This window comes from Rhipicephalus microplus, chromosome X (genome assembly GCF_043290135.1).
Source record: "Rhipicephalus microplus isolate Deutch F79 chromosome X, USDA_Rmic, whole genome shotgun sequence".
NCBI lineage: Eukaryota > Metazoa > Arthropoda > Arachnida > Ixodida > Ixodidae > Rhipicephalus > Rhipicephalus microplus.
In genome coordinates, this window is record NC_134710.1 from 270,639,445 (window position 1) to 270,653,862 (window position 14,418).

The following is a 14,418-nucleotide window of genomic DNA, read 5'->3' on the forward strand; positions in this document are numbered from 1 at the left end:
TGGGCACTGCTTCCAGTTCAAGGGCATGCTCATGAAATTCCTGTGGTCCCTGTGGGTGGCCAGTTGAGTTGGGACATGTTGGTAACTGGAATCAACTGGGACCAGTTGCTAACTGGAACCAGTTTCAACTGGGACCAATTAGTTCCCAACTGGGACCAGTTGCTAACTGGGACCACTTGCAACTGGAATCAACTGGTACCAGTTAGTTCCCAACTGGGACCAGTTGCTAACTGGAACCAGTTGCAACTGGCATCAACTGGGACCAGTTAGTTCCCAACTGGGACCAGTTGCTAACTGGAACCAGTTGCAACTGGCATCAACTGGGACCAGTTAGTTCCCAACTGGGACCAGTTGATACCAGTTAATACCAGTTGAAACCAGTTAGATTCCCAGTTACAGATTTTCACTAGGGAGGGCTTGCAATGAGTGGTGGCAAACATCTCGGGCCTTCTCACCCCCGAAGAGAAAAGCCGATCAGGCTTCGAAACATCGGGTTTCTTAATATGAATATTGGTGAAAGTTTTCTGTTTTTTTATATCTTTTTTATCGCAATCAAGTAGAGGCTTCTGCCGAATGCCCAATTTTGAAATAATACAGATATCTATGCTGCAGCCACTAAACCCAGAGAGCACAGCTCGTTGCTGCGTTGTGTAGCCTGTCTGCATTCCTCGGGCTGTACAAAGAACACAAAAGCTCGGGTATGAGTAACTTGAGCCTTGGAAAAGCCCGTGTGGTCAAGCTTTTCTCAGAATAGACTGGGCGAACAACAATAGCAGGTGAGGAACCGCCGAAATTGCTTTCACGTGTCAAACCTGACTGTGAATGGAAGAGAGTTTGAGTAAGAAAAAAATACAAAAGAAAAAAAAAACAGCCCTGCTATGCTGTGTCAATACGGAGTCCAGAACTGCAGGCGTTCTGGCAAAATGTTTAAAAGCTCCAGAATTCCTCGGGGGGTCACAAAATCTTTCACACCGTTACAGTTTGAAGGAATTTGTTTTCTCCAGTGACTGAGCGTCGCGCACGACAGGAGCAGTGTGTTAATTCCTGCCCCCTTCCTCATTGGAATCCTCTCGGAAAGCTTTCAACGTAGCACATGGCAGGAAATAATATAAAAGCAGACAGCATGTGTTGTCACTACATTAAAGAAAACTTGAAATTCGTCGAGATGTAAACTTTAGCGCAAAACAACACATCGAAATGGCATTCACAAGCGCCCGTCCCGTCTCTCGTTCTTGTGAATATTTTGTTTTGCGCTAAGTGATTTTTGAATCGCCACATTTATTAATACAAAAACGGAAGCGGCGTCTGAGGACAAACAGTTCAATGCAGGAGAGAGCGTAGGGGTACTCGATGCTCGCGAATCGTGCTGCTCCGTCGCCTTGGAAGCCCCATGATTTGTGAAGGTGGAATACAGTGCTCATTCTCCTTTGGTTTGGGGACATAATTGTAGATCAACCTCAATGTAAGTCACGATGTCGCGTAATGAAATTCCCGGGAGTTGCACATGAGCCAGAACATGCTGCACAACCCACTTTCATGCCCTCTTAAAGTCATGTTTATTTATTCCGAACAGTTGTGAATTGCACTAGATACACAATAATTAAGTTACGGATAAATATTCAGTTTTCCCTCTCGTTATTATCGCAATCCGATATGCGTTCTACTCTGAGAAAAGGTCATACGAGTATCGTAGCATGCCTGAGCATAAATTGCTCATTATACTTTGTCAGAGTCTGTGAACGGTGTACTCTATAAACGGATTACCTATTGGCAATAAAGTTGAAGCCAGTGCGATGCATAAAATCAGTATTACATCACCAAAATTATGAGTTTTTTAGGAGATACTCCTAACGTCTTGTTGGAAATTCTAACTTCAAATTGTGAAATCACGCTGGCGCGAACGGCAATGGCTCCGTGACTAAATACACTGCAAACAAATTTACAAATAGCTGTTCACCTTAGAAATAGGCAGTATACATTAGCTTCTTAGTCACGTTAGCATTTTATAATGTTCAAATCTCATCTCAGTGGTGCATTTTGTGTCGCCATTTCATTCGTACATTTAAGTTGAGGTTAACATTTTTATTCGAAGATATGAGCAAGTGGCTTTTATCGAGGACCTTCACTGGAACGAGTTTCAAGGGTGTGGGGAATGAGACAGATTTACAATTTGGAAAATAATTATGTGGCTTTACAAGCCGGCACATACACAATTACAACCGGGCACGCCATAAAGAGAGACTATAAATACTTGTAACCATAGATCAGTAAAATAAAACGCCGCCCTCATTAAATAAGTTTTTTTTTTTCGCATAGGACTCGCAAGGACCCAGACTAACCCAAATTTGCTGAATCGAACTAGGAACTCGCTCTAACTCAGACTCACCGTGGTAAAACCCAGCCTGGCTCACTCGGATTGAAGTTTACCTAAGTATAACTCAGGCTGACTCACTCAGACTCCGACTCACGCCTCAATCTGAGTCTTTCAACTCATCTGATAGACGCATCGGTGAGTTTGTCGACTTATAATGGGAACACATCTCTCGTTCTCGTTGATGAAGACCTTTTGTGTGAGTTCACGATGGTGAAATATGGGAGAATGAGAAAGAGTGGAAGGGTGGTTGCTATGCCCACATGACAATAATAGGGATGATATTTACCGATCTACGCAAGAATAAATCAACGAAAGACATGAATTCAGCACATGAACCAGAAAAGACAAGTGCTGGACTTAAAACTAAATTTCAATACAGAAAGCACCTACAAAAATTAACCCGACGCACATACTTAAGAAGGCTATCTTAACCACAGTTGCACAACAAATGTCTCAAGGTGGTGGTATAAAGCAGCCGATATCCATGGAACACCAAAATATCAACACCAAGTTTATCTTTGAGGAAAGCTGTGGGATCAATCACATATGACACTTCTCTCTGTTTTTATTTCGAAGCTAGGCTTCACGAGTTTCGCGTTCAATCTTTTTTTTTTTCCTTTGCCAATGACATACAATGATTCGAAAGAAATTCTTTTGTCATGCGGCCGTGTCTACAGAGGTCAGACAGGTCGACGCCTAGTGTGAACATCCTTCAGGCACAAAACTGACCTTTCCGCTAGTCTCTGCGTCCCCAATATATCAGTGTCATTGGCAAAGGAAGAAATAGATTGAACGCGAAGATTTTGAAACCTTAAAAAAAAAAAAAGGGGCAGAGTGCAACGCATGTATAAGTGATCCTTCAGTTGTCCTTACGGCTAGATAAGGGATCCGCGTTTCTAGATAGCGGGTGCACGTGGCGTTGATCATGGAAATGTGCTGTTTGTGCCATTTTGACATGCTTCTTGTTTTTGTAGTGTTAGGTGTGCCGCTGTGGAACGCCTCAGCCTATTTTTCTTGAATGCGCTTATGGTACTTGGCCTTGTAGACTTTCCGCCATAAACATTTCGCTTGATGCCCTGTCAGCTGGAGCTCCTTAGCTTGTTCTTCCAAAAATATTATAAACACACTCGCCGAGCAAGCTACGTTTGTGGTGTCCTTTTTGTAACAAGGTTGTGACCAATCGAAATCTATGGTTAGTTGATTTAGGTCCGAGATAATAACTGAAGGAAACGCAGATTACTTGATTTGATAGCGCGGTGTGGAGCACCGCACGGTGTGCAAGACAGAGCACGTCGAAAATACAAGCCCACGCTTCAGTGTTTTGTCCGCATTCATCTTCTGTGGGTCACTTCACAGTTTACACAAACTTAATTTATGGTGATCACCATTTCATTCAATATTGTTGATCTTGCTCAACCTGCCGATACAGTGGGATCGTTTCTGTCTGATGGAGCATTTCGTATAGTACTTTTCATTCTCCCCTCCTTGTTCATTAAAGGCCAATCATGTAGTCCAGTTTCTTAACTGATTTCTTCCCCCGTAAATATGCCCTAAACAGCTAGTCCTTCCTCAGTTATAACAATATCTTCAATACACATCGCGCTTCTACCTTGCGCGTCCGCAGTTCTGGCCCCCACCCCTCGCATTTGAACTGCCTTTGTTCTTCGACTCGCTTGCACAGTCATAATTATGAATATTCCAGTACCGACTTTCCCACCCTTCATCATTGTTCAAAGCCCACCTCACATATTACATATTCTTGTCAGCTAGAATATGTCGACAGTCATCGCCAAACACCACCATTGGCGATGTCCCTGAACTGGATTCGCTGAAATATAGTGAACTCAAAAGTATCTTTAAATTCACGTTTAAATATAATCCAACATTATTAAGAGCACTCGACGAGGTTTTTTTTTATAGTCCACCTGTTTAACTTGAAATGGCAGGTGAACCAGTTTTGATGCATTTGCGAAGTGGACAGAATCAAGGCCAGACTTGTGACAGAAGGTGCAAAATAAACGTAGGCAAACTGAAAAAAAAAAAAAAAACTTATTTAAATGACGCGCTGACTAAACACGTTGGCGGCGGCGTGCCGATTGGTTGGCGTCAGCGGCGGTGGCGCAGCAAAAACTGTCGGTGGCAGCGCGCCGACCCCCCGGTGCACACCTCGAGCCAGCATCCCGTAGTCTTAACTCTACGTAGCCTTAGGGAGCCTACATGAACGGCCGTGTCCGTTCGTGCAGGCTCCCTACGTAGCCTACTTGCGCAGCGCCACCAAGCGGCAGCGGAGCGCGAGCTCGATAGCCTGAAGCAGTGGTCTGAAGAGACCGTTCGCCCGGGCACTGAAAAAAAAAAAAAAGAAAATGAAAAGGCGCTGCACCGAGCAACAATGTCAAGGAAATGATGTATAATAATATTCGGGGTAGTTCTCTACTGTTTGAGGCCAGGACGGAAATATTGCAAACTAAGACTTATCGGCCAAATACGAAGAGGTAGACACGGTATGCAGTGCGTGTGAAGAGGAGGAGGAAACTGCCGAACACCAGATAATGTTCTGTGAAGGGCTTCACCTTATATTTCTGACGATGACGCAGAGTTTTTCAAAGCACTGGGGTTTAGGGACCGCGAGGGCAAAGGAGGTTAGGTTATCTAGAAGGAGGTTATCTAATTAGTGGCTAAAATCAAGGCACGAGTGAAAATTAAATGCTTTACTGCGAAGTACTAGTCCTCAATTTCACTATTTACAGGGAAAAAAAGAGATAAATCAAGTTGTTGGTTCACTAAGTATTACGGCTAGGTAGCGTTAGCCGCCGCCCGATCTAAAGAGTACATCTTTATCAATCCGTCCATTTATCCATCCTTTACTTCTAGTACACTCTAACATAGCAGAGGCGGCGAAGAGCGGAGACGGCAGACTAGCCAGTATATTTTAGGGACGATACTTTGGGCCATAAATTTTCATACAAATATTATTGTATGAAACTCTGTGCTTTGGGTACTTCCCCTATTCTAGGTCACTCTAGTCAGGATAACCCCAATACTTAAATTCAAACTGTCACTGCTCTGATATTATTAGTAGAAGTAATGTGAAAAAGCTTTTCATTATATTTATAAAAAACTTCCCCAGTTCCTATGTTCATAACAATCTTCTGATACGTCCTGAAATATAAATTTTAGCCGCGTTGAGCACTCCTAGCAGGGAAAGTACCAACTATTAACTAAGTTATCCGACCGCTCAAAAAGGAGTGAGTAGCTCCACTATAAACGCATCTCGAAAGTACTCGGCATGCTCGATTTTTTCGCTATCTACGACCATCGCTAGAGCTTGAGAGTTTACAGGGCTGTAGCCATAGTAGCGATACAGTAACAGTAGTAGCGGTACAGTGTACTATAGAGCATAGAGTTTCCCAAAATAAAAAACTCTATGCTATAGAGTTTCCCAGTAGCAGACGGCATCATCAGAAACGCTCGCAGTGCCACTAGGGTCTTGCAACTTATATTCACTTAAAACAGTTCCTTTTTAAAATGCGATAATTACAGTTCTCGTTGACCGAAAATGTGCATTATTTATTGATAAGTATTTTAATATCTCAAACAACAAATACTTTGTGTGAAGCCCACATTCGTGAGTCCTTCTAGCAACACTGGGACAAACGAAGCTCTCTCACTCTCTCGCGTGCTGCTGCTAGGGGCGAAGAATTTCTTTTTGTTCCCACGTGCTGTTGCTGTCGGTGGGTGCTGCAGTTGACGTCCTGGTTTGGATCCTTTCGAGACTTTTCAGAAAGCTTGAACTATGCCTCCGAAGAAGACGGCGGCCAAGGCACAGCCTGCGCCGAAGAAGGCCACTGTAAGTTGATATGCTTGCCGGATACATTTTTTTCTCCGCCGCTCTCGGAGCTTCGTGTCGGTACACGTGTGTCGACCAAGCGTGCCGGGATAGCCGGTATAATTTTTCTTAACACACCTGTTCGTTCCGCGCAGGTCAAGAAAGCTGTGAAGAAGGTGGTACCTGTCGAAGAAGTTGAGGAAGAGGACGATAAAATGGAGGACGACGAAGAGGCAGAAGACGCGGATACCGGTAAGCAAACGTGGCGGTTGCATAGCGCGATCGGCGGGCCGGCCGGCAGCCGTCGCGGCACCACGCTCTTGGCGTGGCTTTTAGGACTACTTTTGGCGCAAAGTTACCTCGCTGTTACTCGCCCCCTTTGACCGTACCTCGATCGCGATTTGCTGTACAGGTACTTTGGGGGGCTCTGAATTTTCGTGCGCCTAATAAATATAGCTTACACATAAGAATTTTTTTTTTCACTTAACACTAGCCGATCCCCACTGGTGCGAAATGGCGCCCCAGGGGTAGCCAATGCGCTGACTGGATTCGTGTGTCTTCTCGTTTCAGCTCTGCTGGTTGAGTGTTTTCGCGCTGTGCTTTTGATTTTACGGTAACCGTTTCGTCGATCGTAAATTTGTCGATCGGACAAGGTTAGGCATCGTGGGCTTTGTGACGTAACCTCCTGTGCGTGCGGAATTCGACTAAAAAAATAAGCCTTTCGCGCTTCTCGCATACGATTTCTCGGCTGGAAATCACAATGGAGAATTGGCTCGTAGAGGTCCGCGAATGCATTTTTATTCTCTAAATATCGGGATTTCTAGCGTTAGAGCACGTGCGAGAAGAAACAAAGAAAACGCTATGGTGTTAGTGTGTGGTGCATCGAAAAAGGCGGCAGCCGTGTTCTGTAGCTGCTGCGACGCCGGTGGCTAACGGGAATGCCATTTATCGAGTTGTGGCCGCTTCGACGGCAACGATGCTGCTGTATGGCACTCGCCTCTTTGTTGCTGACCGCGCACACGTGGCGGCTGAAGTTCGTTACAATGTAATAGAAAAGGATATAATTTCCTCGTGATTGGGTAGCACGTTTTGTGCTCCGCGTTTGTGGTTTTCTGCATCCATCTTGTGTTGAGCTGTTTTTTTTTCGTCGAAAGCGTGGCACTGAATAATTTGTATGCCACAAATCGGTGCGCGCAGTTTTTTTTTTAACATCCGAGTTGTTTTGCCCTTGTTGGAATGAAAAAAAAAAAGAAACTAAATGCTTGATTTTGCTGCTGTCTCGTAAAGAGAGCATTTCCAGAATGTAGCTCTGGAAATGCTCTCCTGTGAATATTACTGATCAGGCTTGCTCTGGTCTTTTTTTTTTTTTCAATTACAATTGTTTTGACGAGGAGTGTTGCGCCAGAACTCTTTCTTGTGCTGAGGGATTTCGATTTGTAGCCTTTGTGGGACCGTATTTTGTTAGGCAAATTGCCGTGTACGTATGGACAAGTGGGTAATTAGCGGGACTACAGCCGCTCAACTGCTGCTCGAAAAGGGAGGTTGCTATCTCGGAACACCGTCACTGTCTTGTAGGTAATTGTGCGCAGTATTCTCCCATTCCTGTAGAGAAGAGTGTATCTGCTGTGAAATCCCGACAGTAAAGCTTGCTGGGTGCTTTTGCTGACTGTGCGCAGCATCGTTCTGGTGAGAAACAAGGCTCGCGCGAATGTACGTGAACGCGGCTAACTTACGGCGGAGCGGTAGTCTTATTTTTTATTGTTATTCGTTCTTCTTAGTGGGGAGGGGGAATCCGTGGCATCGCCGCAGAATTAAGCTATTAGTGGAGCGTGCGCGCGCTTTTCGTGCGTTGGATTGCTGCGCAGCTGGTCGATTTAATATTTAATTGTTTTGCGATGAGATCGCGTATGCCGCTGTTTTGTAGACGTATGCGAATATTGGAGCTTTCGGTTGTAGATGCGCCGACTCGGGTGTCGACTCTCGAGGCAGGCAGTCACGTGGGCGCTCGCGCCGATGTGCAGGACGGCCTTAGCTCGAGGGGCAGTGGTCGCGCGGCTAGGCTTCATTTGATTTGCGCTCACGTGCCCAGTGGCTTGCAAAATGTTTATTGCGGGGAGTTGCGGATCCATGGCGAAGCGCATTCCTCATTGGTCGCCGGTAGCCGAAATAACTAGCGTAGCTTTTCGCCACAACCTATGTGAGCCGGTAGCTGTGGTTCGCTGAACGTGTTCGTTGGTTGTAAATTCGTCTCTTAGTCTACAAGAACAGCGTAGGTTAAGCGTAGTCTACAAGAACAGCGTAGGTTAAGCGTTCAGTTTTTTTTAATCTCCCTTGTTAGGAACATGGCTGTTACTTTAGTGTACCTAGCTACTATAGACAAATAATCGACTTGGATTTGCATGCTCGTCATAGGCGTATCAGCCGAAGCCCCTCAGCGAAAAAAGTTGCCCCCCCCCCCCCCACTTTTTGACAGTGGTCACTGTCAGCTGCATGCTGGGGAAACCGACCACTAAAGCGAAGTTTTCCTTGAGCACAGTAATCACTCAATTATATTGTTACGAGGAAACGAAAAATGTTACCAAGGATTGTTTTAATAAAGTGAAATTTTTCCTAAATTTCTGCTCCGACGATTGTCCTTGAATGTTCCTTGCGGTGCGGGCGGCCTATGTGACTCTTTCGCGCCTTGTACAGTAGCATTGAAAAGCTGGTTACAGTACAAGGCGTGAAAGCATTTTGTACTTGCTTCGTTATGGATGGTAACAAGTAATCCTTTTATGGACCAGTCGGAGCCTTTTCAGCTTCAGGAAAATTTTTTCATCAAAAATGAATAGTCATCGCTGCTTTATCGAAGCTGCTGTGAGTCTATGATTGTGACTAGTCGTTTTTAAATGCTTTAGTTCTGCCATACTAGAAGCACCACAAAAAGGTTTGCACTTTAGTCTCTGATAAATTTAATTAGCCTACCTTGCGGTAACTAGGAGCAATGGCAGCAGTTTTCAAAGTGGCGAGAAATAAAGCAGAAGACTCGAGTACAGTGGCAAGCTCAGATTCTAAGCAGCTTGACCCACCGGACCAGCGAGAAGGTGAAAGACTGGTTTTTTGCACTATGAAGGCCTAATTAGAAGTTGGCCTAGTTGGGTTTTCATTCAACTTGTCTCTTAGCAAGGATGAGCTCAGAAATGTACATGCGCACATACACTATAAAATGTTTTCCTGAGTAACTGCGCAGTTACCACGAAAAGGGCTCTTTGTTCCTCCAAAAGACGAAATGTGCACAAATGATTGCGCACGGCACAGCAAAGAGGGGAACTTTCCTCTTTGTGTAGTAAAGCCCCCGTTTTTTGGAGTAACTGCAGGAATGTTCTCGCCATCTGCAAATGACCCATCGGTGTCTACACAAGCCTGTTTCATTTCAGACTGTTCGGTGGCGTAATGTTGTGTAGTTGTTAGTATACGTGCATGCTGAGTGGTCGTGAGTTGATCAATTGATATGTGGGGTTTAACGTCCTAAAACCATAATTATGAAAGGCGCCATGGTGGAAGGCTTCCGAATTTTGACGAGGTTCTTTAACGTGCACCCAAATTTGAGCACACGGGCCTAGAGCATTTTCGCCTCCATCGTAAAGCTCGACCGAAAAGCTGATATATCACCTAACGAGTGAGGTAGGTTGTTTGCCCCCCCCCCCCCCACCTCACGAAATAGTTAACATGTACTGATGGTCGTGTAAAAAAAAAAATCCAGGGCTGTTTTAGATCGTGTCTTCTGGTAGCTAGTTGAAACCAGTAAATTCTGAAGGAAAAGTACTTTTGACACAAATGCATTTGATTGATATGTGGGGTTTAACGTTCTAAAACCACCACATGAGTATGAGAGACGGCGTAGGGGAGGGCTCCGAGAATTTCGACCACCTGGGGTTCTTTATCATGCTTCCAAATCTAAGCACACAAGCCTACAGCATTTTTGCCTCCATCGAAAGTGCAGCCACCGCAACAGAGATTTTATCCCGCGACCTGCAGGTCAGCAGTCAAGTACCTTAGTTACTAGACCACCGCGGCGAGACAAGTTCCATGCATTTTATGTTAGGCCACCACTTTTGAACCCTTTAATGCCTGAGTTATGAAACTGCCAAAGAAAATGAAAATTGTTTTCATTTTCCAAGTTTCAACAACCTTTAAATTATTTCGCACTTAGAAAATTTAAAAGGCAACTTTAATGCATACTTATATGTATGCCGCGAATTATTCATATGCCAAAAAAGCAATGACCTCGCACCGAAAAACGCACTTGGGAACTGTTCAACATGTCCTGTGATTCCACTCCAGTGCCAAATCAGATTTACTGCGCCATCCTCATAATATCAACGGAAATTGCACCAAAGTCTGATTTGACACCTTGTTTTCGGGGCCACCAGTCACTGTTGGCACCAATTTTATTATGCTAAATAAACAGCGGTTGGCTTGTCCTAAAATCCACCTGTTTGATGCCGACGAAACTGTTGTGCAATTCCGCTTAATGGCGAAATGCCCTCTCCGCAGGGCTCGTGACGGCTTTTCGAACTCAAGTTTGCTAGGGTCCGAATTGAAAATTCTCGCGTGCTTCCTTTTAAAATGTATCATTAAAAAAAGCATGCCTCCTGGTCAGAGCAGTCACTATTAGGTTTTAATACGCTGGTGTCGGAAGGCTTGGGAAGCGGCTACATCTTTTTACACGTCCACCTCACTTTCCAGAGTCAATAGCTGATGGTAGGCATTGCATTCATTGCTTCTTTTTGAAGGGAGGGGTTGGGGGGGAGGTGAAGCTGTTGCGCCGCTTGATGGTTGTAGTAGCTGGTGCGCGCTATCTCAAGGCATAATGAGACTGCTCTCGAACTTTCTGTGCAACTAACATCTACCTCATGTTTAGATAACTGACAGCACGAAAGCTTTGGCAACTAGTGTGATCATTGTTTCTTTGTCCCTCAGCGTTCTTACCAGTTACGCCATATCGGATCTAAAAGATACATTTTGTTAGCTTCACTTACGCTCTTAGCAATGAATGCAATACCAACAAATTCTGTTGTTACACCAAATAATAAGGCTTGACCTCATCCATGAGAAGCGCTAGCAGCGGGGTTGCTATTTTTTGAGGTCTGTGCATTCTCAAAAACTTGCTGCATGCGTGGTGTTCAATATCTGCGACTTGAGTGACTAGACTCCCGAAACGTTTCTTGCACGCCGATGCATGTACAGATGGCATCATGCTTGTCTAGAGCGCCCAGCCGGCCGCTCCAGCTGGCGTTTTTTTTCTTTCAGAAATATATAAAAAGAGATGCCGTAATGCTACCAAACATGGTCATACTGCGTGTTAAGCCCTTGTGCTGTAATGTAAGCATCAATGGAAGCTTGTAGCTAACGTGAGATAGAAGCTCCGGCCAACAACAGTGTCGACAGGCACGCGCTCCGCTGCTCTAGACTAGTGTGATTCTATCTACAGCACAAACGGCACATACGAATGGAGCTCCAAAATGTCGCGATGATGGTGTGGCTGCCTTATGATCAAGGCTCAATGCATACCCTTATATGGCCGGTCTGGAAAGCGAAGCACTTTTTGCACAGTCTGTTCGCGTTGAGAGTACAAGGTAAAAGGGTATACCAGCCGCATGCGCCAGCGATTACGCCCTTAAAGTAAGAGTTCACAATAATGCTTTTCCCCCCTTGTGTTTCTAGCTATATTCCTTCTTGTTCCTTAGACAAAAGCTGTGCATTCCTCTCTGCTTGAGTAACAATCGATGGGAGGCATAGCATACATTTAATGCATAGTGTTGTCGCGTTCCCTCCCGGTAGGTTCTCGGCATGCATGTATGAGGTTTTACGGTTATGATCTTTGTGCATGCATGTGTGTTGCTATGAACTTCATGCGGGAGCAAATTTGTTTGTGTAATATCCTTCACGATTTTGTGCCACTGTTTCTGTGCTTAGTCCTAGTTATGGAAAATGTTTGTGCTTTATTTTGTGGGTTTGTTGCCTCCATATAAATAACGTAAACTGAGGGAATGTTAAACTGAATTTAAAGTAAATTTGCTTTTTCTGTGTGTATCATGTTTCGTTATTGGGAGCCCATGCGTACCCTAAACATTGCGGTAGCTGCTCTAAAATGCGGCAAGGCATTCCCATTACTGCTATTTTTATGACAGCAGACGCTTTATGTATGGTGAATGTGCATGAAGTACTTGCATCTGTTGGTGAATGTGTAGAGTGTGTAGTGTGAGGTTGTATGGAACAGTATGATAACGTTAGTTGTCACTTTTCATTTCAAGTACATTACAAAATATAGTTGGTGTCCTTTGTAAGCAAAGTGGTCACAGCCGAATAAGTAGTTAAATAGTTTGCATAAATTTGGTGTAAAGATAATTTGGTAAAGAAATTCGGCCAAGGATTTAAATCACTTATACTGTGGTACATTCATTCTTGGGCACACAGTAGTTTTACCGACTGTTTTAGGCGGCAGGAGTAGGCTTACAGCAGGCTAGGCTAGTAGCAGCTGGTATGAGGGCATTCAGTTACTCTTAAACCTTGTACAGAAAAAAGAAAAAAAAAAACTCCCAAGCATTTCCCCGAGGGTGAACATGGTTAAGTGCGAATACACGGGGTGATGCTATGAGGGGTATTTATCAATTTGCACTATTATATTTATTAATCACACTATGGTGCATTTATGGTGTGATGGTTCCTGGGAATCGCAATTTGATCACACGGGGGAGTTTATGTTAACTCACTGGTGAATGCCAACGGATTTTAACTTTACTCCCCCTCATGACCCGCTCTCGACGGGAGACTGAGAGAGAAGGCGGGCGCGCGAGAGAGAGGGGTGCGCGCGCAGCTGCAGCGAGCGAAGAGAGCGGAGGAGCGAGCGAAGGGGGAGGGGTATAAGGCCCGTTACTGAGACCGATATCAGCGTCGCGTCTGTGGCTTATTCGGTAGATCGTCGCGCTGCGGCCCGCCAAATCCTCTTTCTTTTAAAGATAGAGAGAAGACTGCGGACGCCGCCGACGGCGGTGGATGGTTTAGGGTCGCTTATTAAGTGTATTCACACTTAAAAGCATCTTGCTGCATAATTGATGCAGAAGTTATATGTTCTTGAGTGATAGTTTACATTGAGGCTTGCATGTTGTTAGAGGGCATGAGAGACACTGTCTTATGTTACACATTTTCTTTCTTTAGGCATGGATGATGCTGGTAATGAGGAGGAAGAGGAGGTTGTTGCCAATGAGGAAGAGGAAAAGGAAGATGAGGAGGAAGAGGAAGAAGAGGAGGAGGAGGAGGCAGCCCCTGCTCCAGCTAAGTCAAAGGCGAAAAACGGCCTCCAGGTCAAGGCTAATGAAGCCCAGGAAGAGGAGGACGAAGAGGATGAGGTTGAAGAAGTAGATGCTGAGGAGGAGGAGGAAGAGGAGGAGCAAGAAGAGGAAGAACAAGAAGAACAGGAGGAAGAACAGGAGGATCAGGAAGAAGACGAGGAAGCTGAAGGTAAGCGCCAGCATCTGCAGCATTGCTTGCTATACTCGTGGACAACTTTTTTTTTTTTTTTGCTATGGAGTGAAGCCTACAAAGGTGACTCGCGTGTATCCTACTGCCAATGAATGTAGTTCCACAACTGCGTCTGTACTTTCTATACGATATGTAAAAATCAGTTCTTTACTTTTCACGTGCAGCTCTATGGACACACTTTGCACCAGTGAGATATGTGCATTCATTTCACTTCATAGGTTAACACTTCATGTTTTTGCATGCTTGAGAAAATTCTGCCTTTAAGTGTACTTGAAATGCTGTGTGGCATATGCATTGGTATGCCACACTGTTGCAGCCATCACTTTTCAAAGAGTTAAAATATGCTCGCCAAACTTAATTACAGCATATAAGCACATGTGCAAAAGCTCAGCCTCCGTACCTTTCCCTTCATTGCAGAAAAAAGTTGTCCGAGATTATAATATAATTTTCATCTCTTGGAGGGGCAGTCATTTTTGCATGTGGGCTGAGATATGTGAAACGAAGACTACAGTTGAACCCCTTTATAAGAGAGTGATCTGAGAAAGAGACAAATGGGTATAAATGACATCAGTGTGCCTACATTGAGAGAGTGGTTAATAAGAAATGTATGTGTTGTGAGTGCATGTAAGAAACCTCATATAGAAGACATGAATCTCTCCCTGATGCGTGTCTTATAAAGGGGTTCAACTGTATA

The 14,418-nt window shown here is 44.6% G+C and overlaps 1 protein-coding gene across 3 annotated transcripts in view; it reads left to right on the forward strand.

Annotated features, from left to right (window-relative positions):
- Positions 1–6,052: 6,052 nt before the first annotated feature.
- LOC119161511 (uncharacterized) overlaps positions 6,053–14,418 on the forward strand; it is a 65,701-nt gene continuing 57,335 nt past the window's right edge. For all 3 annotated transcript variants that reach the window (XM_037414031.2, XM_075879120.1, XM_037414032.2), the window contains exons 1-3: positions 6,053–6,221; positions 6,356–6,452; positions 13,401–13,703. In XM_037414031.2, the coding sequence (XP_037269928.2) occupies positions 6,168–6,221; positions 6,356–6,452; positions 13,401–13,703 (454 nt within the window). In that variant the 5' untranslated portion in view covers positions 6,053–6,167. The remainder of the gene's footprint in view (positions 6,222–6,355; positions 6,453–13,400; positions 13,704–14,418) is intronic.